Source organism: Electrona antarctica, assembly GCF_951216825.1.
Source record: "Electrona antarctica genome assembly, chromosome: 2".
Classification (NCBI taxonomy): domain Eukaryota; kingdom Metazoa; phylum Chordata; class Actinopteri; order Myctophiformes; family Myctophidae; genus Electrona; species Electrona antarctica.
The window spans coordinates 16,165,248-16,186,797 of NC_136807.1; the positions used below are offsets into that span (position 1 = coordinate 16,165,248).

General features: G+C 43.1%; 1 protein-coding gene across 1 annotated transcript in view; it reads right to left on the reverse strand.

Annotated features, from left to right (window-relative positions):
- Nucleotides 1-4,217: 4,217 nt before the first annotated feature.
- The window catches only part of LOC306942448 (DNA (cytosine-5)-methyltransferase 3B-like), a 56,545-nt gene continuing 39,212 nt past the window's right edge, over nucleotides 4,218-21,550 (reverse strand). The window contains exons 13-22 of the mRNA XM_079528332.1: nucleotides 20,699-20,811; nucleotides 20,030-20,213; nucleotides 18,050-18,134; nucleotides 16,323-16,468; nucleotides 11,323-11,413; nucleotides 10,133-10,281; nucleotides 8,496-8,581; nucleotides 7,601-7,670; nucleotides 6,484-6,602; nucleotides 4,218-6,008 (exon numbers count right to left, since the gene is read on the reverse strand). Of these exons, the coding sequence (XP_079384458.1) occupies nucleotides 5,867-6,008; nucleotides 6,484-6,602; nucleotides 7,601-7,670; nucleotides 8,496-8,581; nucleotides 10,133-10,281; nucleotides 11,323-11,413; nucleotides 16,323-16,468; nucleotides 18,050-18,134; nucleotides 20,030-20,213; nucleotides 20,699-20,811 (1,185 nt within the window). The 3' untranslated portion in view covers nucleotides 4,218-5,866. The remainder of the gene's footprint in view (nucleotides 6,009-6,483; nucleotides 6,603-7,600; nucleotides 7,671-8,495; nucleotides 8,582-10,132; nucleotides 10,282-11,322; nucleotides 11,414-16,322; nucleotides 16,469-18,049; nucleotides 18,135-20,029; nucleotides 20,214-20,698; nucleotides 20,812-21,550) is intronic.

Genomic DNA, 21,550 nt, shown 5'->3' on the forward strand with positions numbered 1-21,550 from the left:
CAAGGAAGCATACTAGGGCCTTTACTGTTCCTAATATATGTAAACGACATGACATCAGCTTGTGACTGCAACTTGTTCCTGTTCGCAGATGACTCGGCACTGCTAGTCTCGGACAGGAACAAACTGCAGGTTGAAAAGGCCCTCAGCTCTGAACTCGGTAGAATCTGCACCTGGCTCGCTGATAACAAACTATCTTTACACCTGGGAAACACTGAAACCATTCTCTTTGGATCTAATAGTAATCTCAGCAAGGCAAATTATTTCTTGGTTAGAGTGGGTGACAATGTTATCACACGTAAAGATGAAATTACCTACCTAGGTTCCATCCTGGAGGCTAATCTTTCCGGTGATAAAATGGCCACCAACGTAATCAAAAAAGTCAACCAAAGAACAAGATTCCTTTACACTTACAGGATCTCCTCACTGGTCAACAAAAACACCTTGAAGACCTTAACACGAGCCCTCGTACAAGGTTTCTTTGACTATGCATGCACCTCCTGGTACCACAGCACCTCAAAGGCCCTTAAAACTAGGCTCCAGACTTCCCAAAACAAACTGGTCAGGCTTCTACTTGGCCTCACCCCCCGAACCCACCTCACCCCTGCCCACTTTGACAGGCTGGAATGGCTTAGGGTCGACGACAGAGTACAGCATCTTGCAATGGGTCTGGTCCACAAGATTCGATACACCACCAAGATACCCATGTACCTGTCTAGATACTTCCTTAATGTTAACAAATAAAAGTCCACACCCACAACACCAGAGGGAGTGCAACGAACCGTGTACAACCCAGATTCGGCACAAACAAGGGACTCGCTCCTATGCCACCAAAATGTGGAACGCCCTACCAACAGTCACTAAGACATGCAAATCCCTTGACTCCTTCAAAACCGCTCTCAAAGGGCACCTACGGACGGCTGCAATTTGAAACTGGCCCCCGTAAAATCTGAATCCCCCCCACCCCCTTTTCCCCTCACTGTATATGTTTCTTTTCCCTTTTTACCTCCTTTATGATGAATTCCTGTTCTGTTCTTTGAGTGTCTATTTGTACGTCTCTAAATGTTTTGATGAATTGAACAAGGTGGACCCTCTTGTAAACAAGTGTAATGCTTAATTGGGTCGTCCACTCACAGTTAACAGTCTTTGTATTGAGTTTGTGCTTGAAATGTACTGTAATTCTGCAAACTGTTAATAAATATTTAAATCAATCAATCAATTTCATTTTTGAGCCGAATGCGAACGAAAATAAAGCCTGGGTACCGAGGCTACCTGCTGATATAGTGTCCGAAATGATTGTTCCCCCATCCCCCTTTAATATGCATGACCACAATGGAAACAAGCCTTGTAATAGGGCTTTTTGTGTTATCCTTTTACTGTTTTACTGTTTCCCATTTTTGATTGATTGACTTTATTAGACGGAAATGTGAACAGCACTATAGACCTAGCCTACTACAGTCAGACTCAACACAAAAAGTCTGGGGACTTGTTTCCCATGTGGTCCTGTAGTGTAGTGTATAGGCTATTCAATTAATCAACATAAAAACCAGTACACCTGAGGGCGAGAAGCGACCTCGCCCTAAAGGTGACGCATTCACATCGTTGACCGCAGACTGCTGGGCGAGCGCTGGCGCTTTGGCATGGGGGATCAGATCAACATGGAATGAATTATATACTGGCCATATAAGGAGCATGTCTTGCAAGACAGACTCATGAGTGTATAGGGTTTGATGAGGTCAGATCAACATATGGAATGTCAGAACAGGTCAGCTCCATACAGTATATGGAGATCTAAGGGTGGCATAGGGGACATTCTCTTGAGTGTAGGCTACAGGGTTAATTTGATGAGGGCCCTATAGGGCCGGGCCTTAATTTTCAGGCCTGTTGAGAACTCTAGTTTCCGCCAGCTGCCAGGCACGGCTGCATAACTTTGGGCCAGGCCTGTGCCCGTCTAGAGTTTGAATGGACAGGTGGGCCTGTTGAGAACTCTAGTTTTCGCCGGCTCCCGGTGCGGCTGCACTAATAACTTTGGGGCAGGCCCGTCTAGAGTTTGAAATTTGAATGGACAGGTATAAGTCAAAAGGGAGACATTGAAGAGGAAGGATAGATGGGGAAGGATCAACATATGGATGTCAGAACAGGTTCTGAAATATATCCATATATGGAGATCTAAGGGTTTGAGGTCAGATGTATAGTTGCTGGCCAATAGTGATGACATCAGGGATGTGCTTAACTGCGATAGCAGATCGCGTTTACTATGACATCAGGGTCTCCACATCTCCATCCCTGATGATGTCGCATGATGTCATGGTTCCCGACACACTAACTGACGGGAAATGCTCGATTCCATAGTTAACACCAAAATAGCCTACAATATCATCAACAAATATAAAACACTATAGCCTATATGTAGTGTAGAAAAAGGAAACGTTAGATCACCCAGACATTATTATGGGAGAAATGAGGAAACCATTAAAGTACATATCTCCATGAATTGGATATGAAGGACCCCAATGGAAACAAAGCTATAGGCTTTATTTGGTTTCAATCATCTTAGCAGACCCCAAACTGATATTAAAGTAGGCCTTCGATCAATTAATCAAAACCAGTGATCCACATTTAAACAATTGCATTAAACTGCATGACCAGAATAAATCACAACTTCATCATGACTGAAGCTATGATTTATTCTGGTCATCATGAAGTCTTACAATTAAAACATTTAGCAGACGCTCTTAATCCAGAGGCAGAGCGAACAAAAAACATGGCAATACATACATGTATACAAAGTCTTGGCCATAGCCTGCATACATAGCCTACCATATCTCTTAGAATAACAAAAGAAACCAAAGTCTAATGGCTCCAACCAAATTGAAGGAAACATCGAAATGTTGGTGCAGGATATTTCTGCAGGGACTGGACTGTGCTGACAAAAAATTAGTGTCAGAAGTGGGATTTGAACCCACGCCTCCATTCGGAGACCAGAAGTCCCAATTCCGGGAAAGGATTGTCCTTGAGTCTGGCGCCTTAGACCGCTCGGCCATCCTGACCACAAGCACAACTATTGCTTGCGGCCCAATTGGCCAATCATTCAAGATATTTCATTAGCATATAATCAAATTGCCTTTAAGCTGCATGCATAACAATTAACATAATCAAATTACCTTCAAGCTGCATGCATGCGGATTGATTGATTTAAATATTTATTAACATTTTGCAGAATTACAGTACATTTCAAGGCAAGCACAACTCAATACAAAGACTGTTAACTGTGAGTGGACGACCCAATAAAGCAGTACACTTGTTTACAAGAGGGTCTACCTTGGACAACTTTTCTTTACATCCATATTTCACCACGTGACGTGTTAGAACCGGGACATATGTACGTCCGTCCGAGTGTAGACCTACCAGCCTTTTAATAGGAGCTGATGATGTGATTGTGACACTTATAAAGGCATGCTTCAGTTGTTGTTCTCTGCAGGCCATCTTCTCAGACTCGGTTCTCACAAAGTTCCAGTCAGCGTCAGTGACAGTCCAATGGCATATGCCATTGTGTTCGATCATGCAATTCCCAATGATGTTAAAATACTATTATTATATATCTGTTAAATTCCAAAGGAAAATATTGATGCTGCTGTCTGCTGAAAGTGAAAGTGTGACCCCTCAAGGAAAGTTATTACTAGGAGTAGGACTACTCCCCCTGCAGTATCTTTCTGAAATAACATGTTTGACACAGTGGATACTTGTCAAAAAATATAAAAGTAATCAAAAATAAATAAATAATAATAATAATAAAAATAAATAATAAACACAAACACACAGAGATTGTTACCATAATTGGGGTGCATACTTAGTTTAGACTAGTCATTGGTTAGACATAAGGTTGGTGAGGGGTAGGTTTAAAACGACCGGATTAAGGTTGGTGAGGGGTGCGTTAAAACGACCACCGGATTAAGGTTGGTGAGGGGTGCGTTAAGGGTTGGGAGAGGGTTAATGTTAGGTTTAGTTGTGCTGCCCCGTGGGAGGTTAGGGTGAGGGTTTGAGAAAGGTTGCAGGACTAATGACTGGTCTAACTAATGACTAGTCTGACCACTTTCCAACCGAGATCTCTCAATTGTATTATACTATACTTTAAGTTGGTTAACTTTTAAATCCTGACTTGCATTAGATTTTTTTCACTCTCAAATATGAATACAAAATAAATACAAATAACACATGTATTCATCAGCCAAGCTGTTTTATTTAGTAGAAATTATGTATAACAGGCTAGCTAGTACACAAACATTCAAAAAAAAAAATCTTTCACAATAACTACAAAAACAACATAATATTCTGTTCTTAAGGAATAACTTTTGCACCATATAAAATGGAAAAGGAATGTGATACTGATAAAATGCAGGAAGCAAAAGTGAACAAAAAGTGTAATAGAAAACACACACTAAACATTAATAGCACAAAAGCCTACATAGTATGCATACCGGTAGTCAGTGTACAAAAACCTACTGATTACAATAATCACTCTAGGAAGTTACAAATGTCATGCCAGCAGCTTACATTGCGTTAGAATCTACACACATGATCTCAACATGAAACATCTGAGACGCCACACAGCTACAACAAGCAAACAAAAATAAACAATTTAGAATCAGACTTTAATCTCTTCTTTATAGCGACACTAGAATTCACATTCCCCTAGAGATGACTCTGTGAAAGTGCACAGGTTGTATACTGTAGTTGAGCATGCCAAAAAAGATTTGTCCCAGAAACTTTGTTCACTCCAATAATTTTAGTATAACAACAAATGTCTTGCTGCATTATAAACAGTTGTGCACTTTGCATAAAAAAGAAAACAAAAAAACACCAATAACTATTCTTGGTGAAAGGAGAGCTAAAACAATTGTAAACATTTCTACCAATACAGTACAAAGTATAAAAATGTTCCAGTGATAAAAAATATAGCCTATTTACACAAGGCATAACACGGATACAAAGCTACAGAAATATTTTCACAGAAGAACAAGACAATACTACAGAGGTGCCCCATTGTTTGAGGTAATGCCCAGTTAGTTTTGGTGACAATAGAATGCAACTCCAGTTATTAAAGCAAACAAATTAAAAGTAGTCAAAGTAGTCACAACAAATGTTTTGTGTGTCAACCTGTGTCTCCTATAGAATTATTTGGAAATTTTAAAACATAATGCCAATAAAACTCACTATGGTAACCAATAAAACAAAACTGAATTATTGTTTAATGCAGGGTACTCCACTGTGTTCAATGACAGGGAAACAGTAGTGTCTCCTTTGTACAGTAAACTGAAATACACACATTTCCTGATAAAAAACTATTCACACATCTATAGTAGGATAAACATGATCACACTTTAGCTCAGTTGCCTGGAATGGCTGAGAAAGACTTATATCTAGTTCTTAGAATATTTCTTGCATTGACTGGTTTCAAGTATATGTAGTTGTTTGGGAAAGGAACATGTCACTCTGACATTATGAAAATAGAACTAAAAGTGTCTCTATTTGGATCTATACAAAACGTCTTTATAAAGTCTTTGATAAAATGCTTTTCTATTTTGTGTGAAAAATATCTCGGCGTAAAAATAAAACATCAAAACAGTAAAACATGGGAAATAGTTTGTCTTTACAAAACCAAAATTATATAAAACCATCTAAAATAGCTATCACGTTGGTTCAAAAAGGCTTTAAAACAAACAACAAACAATTTTCTTCAGTTTGACAAGCTTTGGGCCCTTTTCCCTCTCTGTCAGACAACTACAGTAGCAAATGGAAGACTAAGGGAATCAAGCATACTTAGTACAGCCGTATGCCTGACTTATACTATGCTGCTGCTAGGTGGTGTCTATTCACAGGCATAGTAGTCTTTGAGCGGTGCGAACAGGTGTCTGATGACAGGGACACTCCAGGACCGACCCAGCAGCTTCTGTCTGGCACCACGGCCCATGTTGGAAACGTCTGTGTAGTGGACCGGGAAGCCAAAGATCCTACAGGAGGAAGGTAAACAATCCATGTCATGCCTTAATAGTACATTATTTAGAGATACACATATTTATTTTCCTCCAGTAACTGCAGAAGAATGCAGGACTCTCCCTCCACCACAGATAACTAACTGGCCTTGGGTTCAGTGGCCTTGTGACTGGGAGGTCAGGGTTCGATCCACGCCCGGGTCATACCAAAGACTCTAAAAATGGGACCCAGTGCCTCCCTGCTTGGTACTCAGCATCAAGGGTTGGATTGAGGGTAAGTCCCTGCGACATATAGCGTCATGTCTAGGGGGTGCATGTGTACATCAAGCTGCCTCACGCTACACTACAGAAACAGGAGATAGGCTCCTGCCCTATGGGCCTCATGGCGCGGCAAAGCTTACTTACCAAACTTAGCATAGCAATGCAATAAATGCAATGGAGTGCGCAGCTGCACTGCATAAACAAAACCACGAGAGGCAGTGCAGATCCTCACCTCTCCAGTTCAGTACACCAGAGTATGTCCTCCTTCCCGTTCATCATGACAGGGAAGTGTTGGTCCTTCCCCTGTTTGATGGAGTTGGACCGAGTGGTGATGGTACGCACCTTCCCAAACTACACCACAGACACAGAGACAGACATAGTGGCAGACAGACAGACAGACAGACAGACAGACAGAGATAAAAAGTCAAACATATGAACAACATCAGGCCTAGGAACCCAAAGACTAGGCATTTAAAGTTCCAGTTCACACGTCCAAACTTAAATATAAATATTTGATCAACAATGTCCATGTCAAGTATTTTTTTTACCCTCCAAAACATCCATAAAAGAGTTTTATAGCACCTTGAACATGTATTTGCCCTCATTAACAAATACAAGATCTATTAATTATTCCAATATGCCACGTCTGTAGAAACAACAAACAACCCCTTACCCCATTTACCGCTACCATTATTTAATCCCTCCGTCGCGTCCTGCCAGGGTTTTATCGTGCGTGACACTTACTTTGAAGAGCCAAATATCCGTAATCGCATTTTACTATGAAACCATTCCGTGTGTGTTGACGAAGCTGGTGCTTGTTCTCTCGGTCGGTGGTGGAAAAAGTGGACCGCGAGTATCACAGCGCCTGCTACAGGCCGTTGAAAACGCTTGTCTGGGACAAAGCGACCCCTGCAATGTCGCTTCTGTGAGATAAAGCCGTCTGAAAACAGAGCCGGCAATGTAAGTGGATGCGCGCGCATTTTCAAAATGGCCGCGCCCATTGGGTCAGAAGCATAACAAAGCTAACGGACGGTAGATTTCGATACGATCGTATTAAAACATGCATTAATGAATACATCGCTGTTAAAACGGCTTTTCCGTTTGTGGCAGGCTACAAGATTCTACGTGTTAATATTCCTATGTTCCTGGCGGGCAAACGATTAATATGCTAATATGCCCCTGGAATCAACAAGCAGAAAAAGTCCAGTTGTGGAGGTAAAAACCCATATCATACTTTTTAGAGAAAAGCAGAGTGCCTAAAACAGGATTGTCATGGATAAGCTTAAAAAACAATAAAAACTCAAAAATCATTATTTTCAATACTAAGCCTCTTTCAAGCTGGTACTTACTTTGGCAACTCTGCCATGGTCCAGACAGTCTTGTAGCTCCAGCTTGTCCATCCCTGATGCACACAGAGGCCTGGAACAGGCAGACAAGTACACAGACAAGTATAAATATAGCATATATTTATAGTTTCACCATGCAAAATGTGTGGAAACATTAAAAAGTCTGAACACAGATAATTTTGGTGCAATAAAAAACATCTGTCGATTTTGTTTTATTAACACCATGGAGGCCCGCGCGGAGATCTCCGTCAAGTTCAAGGTCATGGTCAAGTGCCCAAGCCGGAGATTGATAAATAGGACGGAGATTAATGATATCAAAACCGATGGCTTCGCTCCACAGCCTAGGAGCGCTTGTTGCCCAATCCGATCGCGTGTCAAACAGTGACACGTCATCGAAAATGTTCCCTGCCTGTTTAGCTGACGAAAACGAAAATCTTAAAACGATCATAACTCCCGATCTAAATCATCCCGTCTAATTCTGAAAAAAGATCCTGTGTTAGACGGCGCTCCGCGGTCCAGTCGCTAGTCGCGATAGATTTATTCTTACCTCCCGTTGTTGTCGATCGACTCTAGAGTGGTGTGGCTATTGTTAGCTGCTACACAGACATGCACAGCAACTTCCGGTGCGCCGGTAAAAGTGGTCCGGGCGCTATAAATGATGGGCACATGGATGAAATGGATGAAATAGTTCCGGGCTACTAAGGTGTTAATAAAGGGGTGCGTATGACCCTGAAATTTGCAGAATTTCACTTACGACTGTTGTAAAATCACAAGCTTGTTCTCGTTCAAGTTCATTTCCATTGTTCCACGCCCCATTTAACACCATAAAAGGCAACAGGAAATATATAACCTCCTAATATACTTGATCTTGTAGAGACCTATAGAAGCTGTTGTGTACCTGTTCATGCCAGGCAGGTTCCCCCAGAAGTAGCGTGCTCGATGGGCTGCAGACACCTCAATGGCGTCGATCATCACTGGATTACACTGGATCAATGAACATGACACGTTACAAATGACAGACATACTGTACATAACCATGTAGAATGTGTTGCCCTGTCTATTATGTACGTCATTATTCCCAACTCTTTGGCTACCATGCTAAAGGTGACCACGCATTGTATCAGCTATTTTAGTGTCATTCCAGATTAAATTTCCACATCATAGCACAAATATGTAACTCAAAGACAGCCCTCTTCAAGCTGATTCAGGCAATTGTAGACTAGTGTTTCTGGTAGTGTGTAAACCTGGCTGCATCGTGGCATTGCCAGCATGTGCCAACATGTGCCAACATGTGCCAACATGTAAAAATAAAGGGAAGGCTCATTGTTTATGTTAACAGAAAGTGCTACCTTTACCAAAAACATTACAATGTCAATTTGACTAGTTTCAGGTGGCAAGCAGACTTTACACAAAATATTGTTGTCCTGACAACTACAGACTAGTACAGACTGGCATTTTGAGATCAGACAGGTCAGATGCAGCATTGGAAATAAGAGGAAATAACACTCTGTGCCAGGAGGTGGCAGTAGTGTGAAGTCTTAAGAGAACCAGAGGCTGAAGCAGCACTGACAAAAACAAAGAACATTTTTGCACTATAGTGTTGGTTGCTCAAGACAGAAATTAAGAGTTGAGAATGGTATCTTCTAGTTTAAATGTGCGACGTGCATTGCCTCTGGCTTATCTAACCTCGCAGTTTCTGTATCAGAAGCGGACGAGAGGCAAAAAACTAACGATAATGCACACACAACTGGGCAAACAGCCAACCAGAGAGATCTACTCCCTCTCTGCCACCTCACGTCCAACCGACTGGGCTTGCTTGATAATGGGTATTGCACTAAGTACTACTGTGTTTGCAATGGGCATACTGACAGTATGACATATAATGACTTTATAAAATGGCCAAATTTGTGCAGTGTGCAAGCAGTGGGCTGGCAGTATCTTAGGAGTTAGAGCAGCTGTCTGGGAACTGAAAAGTTCCTGGTTCCCACTCCTCCTGGCCAAGTGTCCTTGAGCAAGACACTGAAACCCTGAATGCTCCCAATGAGGTTGGTAGCTTGCATGGTTGCCTCCATCGTCTGTGCATTTGTTCGTTAATGTAACGTACATTGTAAAGCACTTTGGATAAAGTCACTAGTCAGTAATCAGTATAGAAAAGCTGACCACTTACAAAGCACTTTAAAAGAGAGTGGGCAGTCACATGCATTTATAATAAATATAATATTGTATATCATAGTAATATAGTATCATTTAATTATAAAGTAGAGTGGGAGACACAGATTCAAGGCATGGTCTTAAACACACCAGCAGGTTCAGCCTGAATAAGCATTAACCATTAAAACCAGTGGATCCCAAACCTTTTAGCACAAGACACAAAAGAGAAATGTGATGTCTGCCTGGGACCCAAACTAGTTCGATTCCCTCAAGCTTCATAAAATGTCTTCGGTGAAAATAGGCGATCTACAAGAGCAGATTGCTAAATGTACCCTACTACACCCCAGAAGAAGGATGCTACAGTTGAAGTGGTTCTTAACAAACCTCCAGGAAGCGAGAGATGTCTCTCTTGTCGTTGACTCCCATGGCGACCACATTCTCGAACATCCAGAAGAAAGGTCTCTCCTCTCCTTCTTTAGGCCTGGCCTCACTCAGCAGGCGGTAGAATTCAAAGAACAGCCGGCCTGTACCTTCTAGAGAGAGCACCAAACAGGAATAAAAAGAGAAGAATAAGGAGAGGTTTATAGGATTAGGCCATACCTGTCAACATTGTTGACAGGTATGGCCTAATCCTACAATGTCAACAATGTCAACATTGTTGACAGGTGTTGAAAAGAGCCACTCAACAACCACACCACAGATTAATAGAATAAATATGTAATGGAGAAGTATGTTAAAGTAAAATGCCTAATAACCTACAAAGAAATAAAATAAATAAATCAAACATTTACATAATACAAACTGTGTGTCAAGTACAATCATTGTGAGATAGAATGTGTGTGTGTGTGTGTGTGTGTGTGGACATGTGCGCGCGCGGCGTGCGTGTGTGACGTGCGTGTGTGTGTGCGCGCATGCATGCATGTGCCTGCAGGGCAGGCTTGCCAGGCAGTAGGGTTGTTTGCTCATGCATTGCACATGAAATAGGAAGATCAACCGGATGAAAACCAATCGGGAGCACAGGGGCAGAACGAGTTAAAAAGAGGGAGACTTGGACGGTATGGATTAGGCTTACACGTATACAGTAAGTGCATGTGAACGATGTGCTGTGTACATGTGAGTGTGCATGTATATTACGTGCACATGTGTGAGTATGTGCATTCAGTTTGAGTGCATTATGTGCAGAACATTGGTTCTCGACCTTTTCAGGCCGCGACCCCCACAATAATCTTGTAGGAGTTGAGGCATTACATTTTGTTTGACTCAGGCTCACAGATACATATAGTGAAAATAGCCGATCTACAAGCTCACAACGCCTCGCGCTGCGAGGCGTTGTGAGCTTGTAGATCGGCTATTTTCAAAATGTTTGACAATGTTGAAAACGTATAGTTTTGTTGATTACTTTAATGCAGCAATGGCCTTTTTCTTTTCCTTTAGGTCTAAAGTCCTTAAATTGTCACTTCACTCACTGTCATCTGGGGACCCACCCCCCCAAAATCATGTGGGGACACTGAGAACCCCTGCTGTACAAATACTGTTAGGCTTCAGTGAAGGTGAGAGATTAGATCCCGTCCTACCATAGAGGCCCTTCCTGGCAGGGTTGACGATTGACAGGTCATTGCAGGGGCTCCCACCGATCACCAGGTCGAATGGACCCCACTCTTCAATCTGAGGAGACAACAGCACCATCCACTGTCAGACTGAGCAAATGACAGCGCTGCACAATTCCTAGACTTTCTCACAAGGGAAAGCCTGGAACAAGGTCTGTGATTTGTGTGTCAAAAACTACACCCATCTGGTGCACTCTGACTGGTCCGTCAAAATGGTAAAATTACACCCATCTGATGCACTCTGACTGGTCCGTCAAAATGGTAAAATTACACCCATCTGGTGCACTCTGACTGGTCCGTCAAAATGGTAAAATTACACCCATCTGGTGCACTCTGACTGGTCTGTCAAAATGGTAAAATTACACCCATCTGGTGCACTCTGACTGGTCCGTCAAAATGGTAAAATTACACCCATCTGGTGCACTCTGACTGGTCTGTCAAAATGGTGAAAGGAAGTGCAAAGACGATACTTGACGAGTTCTGTATATTTGGGCTATTGGTTCATTGAATATTGCCTCCGACAGCTCCAAGTTACACTTTCTCTGTTGATTTTGACTGCTTCGTGTGAGAGGAACTGTTCTCAAACTGTCTCCACTCTTGAAATTGGGGGATCTAAGTCAAGCCTGAGCAGGTTGATGGCTTCCTTGAAGCGTGTGTGTGTGTGTGTGTGTGTGTGTGTGTGTGTGTGTGTGTGTGTGTGTGTGTGTGTGTGTGTGTGTGTGTTATTGATCCATCAACTCCACACAGAGGAATATTTCTACAGCAGTAGACAATTAATTTCAATAGTAAGGGTCATGGCCCTAAATTCAACAACACACGCACGCACATGACACTCGCGCACACACACACATACACGCATGCACACACACACACACACGCACACACACACACACACACACGCATGCACACACACATGCACACACACACACACACACACACACGCACGCACAGACACGCGCGCAAGCACGCAGGCACACACACACACACACACATACGCACGCACGCACCAACACATGCAGTCAATTGCCTTTCACCTATTTTCCCTCCTTCATCTTGTCCCCCCTTTCCAAAAGACCTATTGAGACCATGTGACTATATTGAGTACAATGACCAGAGAGAAAGATGAATGAAACAGAAGGCAGAACAGACAGAGAAAGAGAGAGAAAGAGGGGGGGGGGGGTACACTAAGCCTCTTGCATAACAGCTGAAAGAAGGCAGGGGCGCAAAACCCATAAATATTCACGTACAACGCACGCACGCACGCACGCACGCACGCACGCACGCACGCACGCACGCACGCACGCACGCACACACACACACACACACACACACACACACACACACACACACACACACACACACACACGCAGTGTGTAACTAATGAGTGAATGGAGTTCCTGAAGGATTTACTGAAGCTGTGCTTTGTCCTGCAGCCACATTACCACATCTCTGCAGCTGGCCTCTGGCTGTGTGTGTGTGTGTGTGTGTGCGTGCATTCATGTGTGCGTGGGTGTGCGTGTGTGTGTCTGTGAAGAAGAGAGCAAGCGAGCGAAAGCGAGTGTGAGAGAGTGAGAAACAACAGTTTAATGTGTGAGTTACAGTATGAACATACTATAACATGACCATAAGCATTGTGTGAGTGTGTGTCATGTGCATTGTGCAATACAACTATAGACTCTATAGTGTGTATCATGTGCAACTGTGCATGTAGTGTTATGTGTGTATTGTTTGTGTGAAAGTTGGAGCAAGTCAGGCATTCAGGTGTGTGGTATGATTGACCTACATGCATAAAGGTGTGGCTGCAATAACACATTGTCTAAACAAGCAAGAAGAACTCCTAATTAGCTATAATGTATGTGAGTCAGAGTGAGATGTCTTATATTGATTTAAACAAACAAAGTGGTAGGAGCGCATACCAATAATCTGGAGGTGCTGACGGGTGCATGTGGTCCCACGTACTAACAGTCCGACAGGCATCAGTCCGACACCCTACCCAAAACCCAAACCCTAAACCTAACCTCACAGGAAGCCACGGGTTAGTTTTAACCTGCCACGCAGGTCGGGAGCCACAGGTTAGTTGTAACCTGCCACGGGTTAGTAGTAGACACGCATGTCGGGAGCGAAGGCGTTGTGGGACTAATGCCTGTCTAACTGTTAGTATGTCTAACCAACGTATGCCCGGTGCTGACCACGGGAGGACATCTTGAACATAAAGACCAACGTATGCCCGGTGCTGACCACGGGAGGACATCTTGAACATAAAGACCAACGTTTCGGCAGAGGATGCTTTCTTCACTGTTTGATTTTACACCATTGTAAGTAAACAAACCAAAGACAAAAGTTTGGTTTTGTCACCAACATAAGTAAGCAGGTGATAGTACGCGTGCAAGCATGTGTATGCATGTATGCACTTGTGTGTATGCCAGGTCCTTGCTTGTGACAGAGACACAGCAAAAGAGAGAGAGAGATTGTGTGTGTGTGTGTGCGTGCGTGTGTCACATATAGGTAAATGTTTGCACTGCATGCACTCCCTCAGACACACAGGCACCTGTGCTGTCTGTCTAACAGTCTACTGACGGATAAGAGAGGGAAGTGATGGGGGGGGGGGGGGGGATATAGACAGAAACACTAGACAAAGAGAACAGAGGTATAAAGAGACAGCAGAAAGGGGAGAGAATAGTCCAGTAATAATGTCATTTGACCTCAATCTAATTGCAAAAAAAACAAACTGAAGCTGATTTTGCATCTTCAATATATCCTGAATAACAGAAAAAAAGTTGCCTGGAATTGTCTGAGGGGAAAGTGTTGAAAATGGCCTTCCTATTATAAGGCTCAAATGTGCTGACATCATCACATTTGAGCAAGTTGCTATGGCAAAATCTAGCCCAATGAGTGTTTTTGTGCAAAACTAATGCTTGGAATGGCTTCAGCATCATGAAAACCCCCTAGTTTGATATGTCACATGCTACTTAAAGCATAAGGAAATTTAAAAAATATTGCCTTATAATAGGATGTCAATGGTGGCCATACTGTACAGGCCATTTTCAACACTTTCCCCTCAGACAATTCCAGGCAACTTTTGTTCTGTTATTCAGGATATATTGGAGATGCAAAATCAGCTGAGTTTGGTTTTTTTGCAATTAGATTGAGGTTGACCCTGTATTTTCCATAGATTTCCTGTACTAGAAAGGGAAGTGCACACGTGTGTATGTGTGTGTGTGTGTGTGTGTGTGTGTTTAAATCTTTGTTTCCAGTTATTCTGATTCAAAGAATGTATTTGTGTACACAAGTGTGTGTGTGTGTGTGTGTGTGTGTGTGTGTGTGTGTGTGTGTAGGGGGGGGGGGGGGGCAATACAAACAGAATGATGTTTCGCTGAAGCATCTCATTCTGATGAATGGTGTCTGCAGATGGAGGGGGAGATGAAAGGACCCGGAAAAGCAGTGAGCTTTACCACTGATGATAAATGTGTGAGAGAGAGAGACATGAAAAGAGAGGAGAGCAGTGGACAGGTCTCTGTGATGTCCTGACTCCCGGCCTACGCCATGACATCCAGCTGAGGTATTTGAGGTGTGCATCTGATTTATGCTACATGACATCTGAGATGCTTTAACCCTGAGGCCCAATCTGTAGGGCCTGACCCAAGGTTTCTGAAAACCTTCAAATTCTGATTCATTCTTTTCTTAAATAGTTACGTTGCTACAAGTATAACAATAGCTGAAGAGACACAGAGAGCTCGCCGGCATCAAAGGTAGAACAACGTATAGGTTTCACCAGGCGTCAATATTAAAAGAGAACAAATCACATCATTCTCTATAAATCATATTGACGTGCGTGTCCAGTGTGTGTTGCGGGTTTCTTAAGTTGAGTGTTGACAGGACTGTATGATAGCCCACCCCCCCCCCCCCCCCCCACACACACACACACACACAGATGTCAATATGATTAATATCTGTTCTCAGTCTTCCATGTAATCTATAGTTCATTTGGATTGGATGCTGAAAGGCGTCACTCAATCATGAGGCCACTCACTGCGCTGCAGTATGTGGAACAAAATGACCACCTGCTGGTACCAACAACAAGTGAACATTTATTTTTTGACAGACCGTGGGAGAATGTTGACTTTTTCACTCTTTACCACAGGAAACTGACATTCTTTAGTTCTGTAAAGGCCTGGGGGAGGCATAACCTGACTCTGCCAGATGGGGCAGCAAAGAGTACACTGGGCGGAGTCAGGTCAGGGGAGGCAGGGCACGAGAAAAAAAGTGTTGAATAATGTGTTCGCCTAGTTTGAGACACCTACAGTTGCATCATCATTCCTCTACCCCCGTACCCAGGGATCATCGCCATGTTGGCTTGTCGTGGACATTCTTGTCAACATTACATTTTTGCATAGATAGCCCTGAATGACCACTATAGGTCTGTAACTCTGAGAGTGTTCAAATGGAACCAACCCAACCCTTACGGGTCCATTTGAACACTCTCAGAGTTAAGGGGGTCTCTTCAAATGAAACATTTGAGAATCACTAGTATTAGTAGACTCCGAATGTGCCATAGTGTCATAATAAAAAATGTCATACATATTCGGAAGAAAACCTGGAGAGATGACATTCAGTAAGTAGGTGTTATGATCAAAATGAGAACATTATAATGGTGTGTAAAACAGAAAATATAGAATTTGCCATGGACATGACCAAGTCTTTGCCACGGACACATTTGTCTGTGTATGGACATGTTGGTGACCCCTGCCCGTACCACCTCCGCCCTCCCCTCCACCCTCCCGTACCACCTCCGCCCTCCCCTCCACCCTCCCGTTCCACCTCCGCCCTCCCCTCCACCCTCCCGTACCACCTCCACCCTCCCCTCCACCCTCCCGTACAACCTCCCCCCCTCCCCTCCACCCTCCCGTACCACCTCCGCCCTCCCCTCCACCATCCCGTACCACCTCCGCCTTCCCCTCCACCCTTACGTTTTTCTTGGTGATGTTCCTGACATCATGGACGTACTGGATCTTTCCTTCGTGTCTCACCACGCCCACTGAGATGGAGTCCTCGCACACCTCAGACGCCACATACTGGTCCACCTTAAAACCCAGGTCCCTTAGAACCAGGTAGCCTGAAAACACACACACACACGCACACGCACACGCAAGGATTTTACTGGATTTAAGGTATTTTCACACTGACCCGGGGCGATTTCACCCCTCAACTCCGCTTCCTTTCACATTAGATTTAATAACTTGCCCCAGGGTTTATTCTCAACCTGGGGTCGGAAATGTTGCTTTCACATGACACTTCATAGTTCATATATCAGCCCAGGTTGAAGAGAGAGAGTTCAGAATATGGAATCAACAACCTCATAGATAGACACACACGGATACTGGATATGGTGCTTCAGTTCACTCCTCCACTCCAGAGTTAGACAGACAGACAGACAGACAGACAGACAGACAGACAGACAGACAGACAGACAGACAGAGAGACAGACAGACAGACAGACAGACAGACAGACAGACAGATAGACAGAGAGACAGACAGACAGACAGACAGACAGAGAGACAGACAGACAGACAGACAGACAGACAGACAGAGAGACAGACAGACAGACAGACAGAGACAGACAGACAGACAGACAGACAGACAGACAGACAGACAGACAGACAGACAGACAGACAGAGAGACAGACAGACAGACAGACAGACAGACAGACAGACAGACAGACAGACAGACAGACAGACAGACAGACAGACAGACAGACAGACAGACAGACAGACAGAGAGACAGACTTATTTCCCAAATCATCTACAACAGATGTAAACAAAAATTTAAGAAGGGATCGGTATGGAGTTTTTTCATTTTTTTCCTCTCCAGTAATGAATGGATAAACTGTCGTCATGTTATGGTAAGAAAATGGCTAGTCCAGAATTCGCCTTTAATTTTTACTGAGCTACTGCCTGCTAATAGCGACCCATATGGCAGCAGACATTTGAAAGAACCCCTTATGTTGTGTCAAACTTCTGCAAACTTATATGTATATTTTCTCTTATCCCTATGAACTGCTGAATTTTACCGTCATCAACAAATCACTCAAGATATTTTGATCTAGCCAGCTAGCATTAATAAAGTTGTTGTAGCCAGAGAGAGAGGATTTGTGTGTGCTATGGTATGGTAACATTGTACACAGTATAATCCTAAAATTTGCACTCAGGATGGGAGGCATACTATGATCCGACGGAGCACTGCTCCGAGGTGCGCTGGGGGTCGGGAGAGGGTTGGGGTTAGGTTTAGGTGTGCTGCCCCGGGGGAGGTTAGGGTTAGGGTGAGGGTTTGAGGTAGGTTGTCGTTCGGACCAATGCTCCGTCAGACCAAACACATGAACCCCTCAGGATTGGGTTGAAGCAATCAACCCAGGGCGACCTTAAACCTGTTGTTTTCATTATTTCTCTTCCCAGGGCACATCAGATGTTTGCAACGCGTATATCTATTCTACGTCCGAGCATAGACATGGTACGCCCCATTTTGTGCCGAAACGTTGGTCATCTTAACAAATGTTTTTTGCATCGTGACTACAAGCTGTGCATTTCTCCTTCTTTTTCAAGGATACTTTGTACAGACACACAAACACAGTAGGTGTGCGACCTCTCCTTATTTTTCAAGGATACTTTGTACAGACACACAAACACAGTAGGTGACTCACCTGTGGCAATGCCATCGAAGAGGGAGAGGACTCTGATTGGTCGTCTCTGTTCTGCAGGGACTGCTGGGTAGATCTTTGGTTTCTCCTGAGACAGACAGATGCATACATTGCGGTTAGTTAACTATGCATGAACTATAAACAGCTCTGCTAAAATCTCTATGGATTAAGCTGTCTCAATTAATGCTTTGCACAAATAGGAAAATTACAAAGAGATGCGTAGGAGATGCGTGGCGTGCGCCAGTCAATACCAAACAAATTTGGCATTGCGGCTTACGGGTGCTTTTAAACTCCACTATGCGCCTTCCCAAATGTGTGACCAAAATAGCCATTTAGGGGAAAGCGTGCCAACACGCCCATGACCACAACTCTAGGCGCAAGACAGCAGTGACGAAAATAGAGCCCTTGGTCTCCGACGCGTGAGACCAGTGTTCAAATCCCAGGAGTAATTGCAACATAACCACAACTCTGTCTCCCTCCCAGCTGTCTCCTACGCACACCAAAAAAACACATCTTTGTATATACTCTTGGTGAACCTTTTGGTGAACAATGTGATTTGAACATGCAGCACTAACATTGTGATTTGAACATGCAGCACTAACATTGAACATGCAGCACTAACATTGTGATTTGAACATGCAGCACTAACATTGTGATTTGAACATGCAGCACTAACATTGAACATGCAGCACTAACATTGTGATTTGAACATGCAGCACTAACATTGAACATGCAGCACTAACATTGAACATGCAGCACTAACATTGAACATGCAGCACTAACATTGTGATTTGAACATGCAGCACTAACATTGAACATGCAGCACTAACATTGAACATGCAGCACTAACATTGAACATGCAGCACTAACATTGTGATTTGAACATGCAGCACTAACATTGTGATTTGAACATGCAGCACTAACATTGTGATTTGAACATGCAGCACTAACATTGTGATTTGAACATGCAGCACTAACATTGAACATGCAGCACTAACATTGTGATTTGAACATGCAGCACTAACATTGAACATGCAGCACTAACATTGAACATGCAGCACTAACATTGAACATGCAGCACTAACATTGTGATTTGAACATGCAGCACTAACATTGAACATGCAGCACTAACATTGTGATTTGAACATGCAGCACTAACATTGAACATGCAGCACTAACATTGTGATTTGAACATGCAGCACTAACATTGTGATTTGAACATGCAGCACTAACATTGAACATGCAGCACTAACATTGTGATTTGAACATGCAGCACTAACATTGTGATTTGAACATGCAGCACTAACATTGAACATGCAGCACTAACATTGTGATTTGAACATGCAGCACTAACATTGTGATTTGAACATGCAGCACTAACATTGTGATTTGAACATGCAGCACTAACATTGAACATGCAGCACTAACATTGAACATGCAGCACTAACATTGTGATTTGAACATGCAGCTCTAACATTGAACATGCAGCACTAACATTGTGATTTGAACATGCAGCACTAACATTGAACATGCAGCACTAACATTGTGATTTGAACATGCAGCACTAACATTGTGATTTGAACATGCAGCACTAACATTGAACATGCAGCACTAACATTGAACATGCAGCACTAACATTGAACATGCAGCACTAACATTGAACATGCAGCACTAACCACCATGCGCCACAAGATCTGCTCCAGGTCATAAAAGATAATTCACATAATCTGTGAGCTTACACAATGACGCACATTTTCTAACAAACATTCTTTCGAAAATGTGAACTGGAGAAAGTACCATTTATTGCAAAGCATTGATTATTTATTACTTCATTAATAAAGCATGGCTGATCCCTGAGGGGAAACTTGGTAGTTTAGGTGTGAGATCACAATCCAGTAATAAACCACAAAGTCTGTGTGAACACATAGAAAGAAAGAAAAGAAAAAGACCCTTAAGAAAACATGAACCTGTGGTGTGACTTACAAACTCCTGTCCATTGTCATTGACGAAGAACTCCTGCAGCTTGAGACTCCAGTCATGGCGTCGTTTGAGGACTCCATAGTGGAGCACAGGCTGACACATGTAGCAGCGCCATGGGTCCAGGTGGCGAGCACTGTTAGATGCCCCGGGACCCACCAGAATATCCAGACAGTCCACACAGAAACATCTGCACACACACACACACACATAATAATAATAATAATAATAATATTTTTCATATCTTTTTATATTATCTTTTCCTGACGCCACTCGCTCATCCCCTGGTTTTAGATATGGGGTCATCTTAAAATGGTCTCAAATAAGAATTGGGATCCAAAAATAAACAAACTGTAGCTGCTATATTGTTGGGGAGGTGTGTCTGTATCGTTTACGACAGTCAGTCACTCATATTTGATAGTCTGTTTCTAGCAAAAATGTAACTAATTCGGCAGTAGTAACATTAGCGCTTTCTCGCAGTCAGTTGATTCTTCATATCCATATCAGTGAAACCGCCGGGATGATGGAAAGCTTGACAAACGTCTGATGTGACAGTAGATTTTGTCCAACTCATCACCAAGTATATCACAATCTGAGATGTGTAGAGGTGAGAGAACGAGGGAGAAAATAGATGGAAAATAATAGTGTGTGTGTGTGTGTGTGTGTGTGTCTGACCTGCAACAGTTGGCATTGCCACACAGCAACACCTCTCGTCCTCCACAGCAGACTGTGCAGTAGGACTGGTACCCATCATCATCATACATATAGGAGATCTCCAGGTACACATCCTATACACACACACACGCACACACACACACCCTTCATAAACAAACAACGAACACCCTCTCTGCGTGTTGAAGGTTATGCTTAATTTACACTAGTCTTTGCGTCATCTATGTCGTGAGCTTGTAGCTCGGCTATTCTTGGCGAGCGGCACCATTATATGACGAAGAGCGGAGTGAGTGTGGATAACTTTCTCTAATCTCCCTCCCGCTCACTGAAGAGCTACAGAACATTCTTCACATGTTATGTAATACTCCACACGACAAGCAAACCGATTCAGAGGTGTGAAATTGGCACAAGTGGCCCTTTAACCCATTTAGGCCTGACATCGAAATAAAAAAAATGTTCGCTCTGAAAGAATATATATTCAAAGATTTGTGCCGCATTTTTTACGATTTTTCAAAAATAGCAGACCTACAAGCTCGTAGCGCGCCACTCGGTGGCGCGCTATGAGCTTGTAGATCTGCTATTTTTCAATAGCTAATGTATAACATATTGCTTAGTTAAAACACCAAGAGGGGTTCCCGTTCAGAATGGGTTAATCCCCACCAGGTGATTGTCTTTTCCCACATGGATCTATGGCAGTAAGGAAATGAAATCTTCATTTCAGCTCCTCAAGGCCTGTCGACGTCCTGCACTCCAGTCCAGCCAAGACTAGACTTGTCTACAACACACAGTATCCAGGAAATACTAAATATATTATTTACGCAGATGTGTTCAATTGAAGCAGGGTCTCTTTGGCCC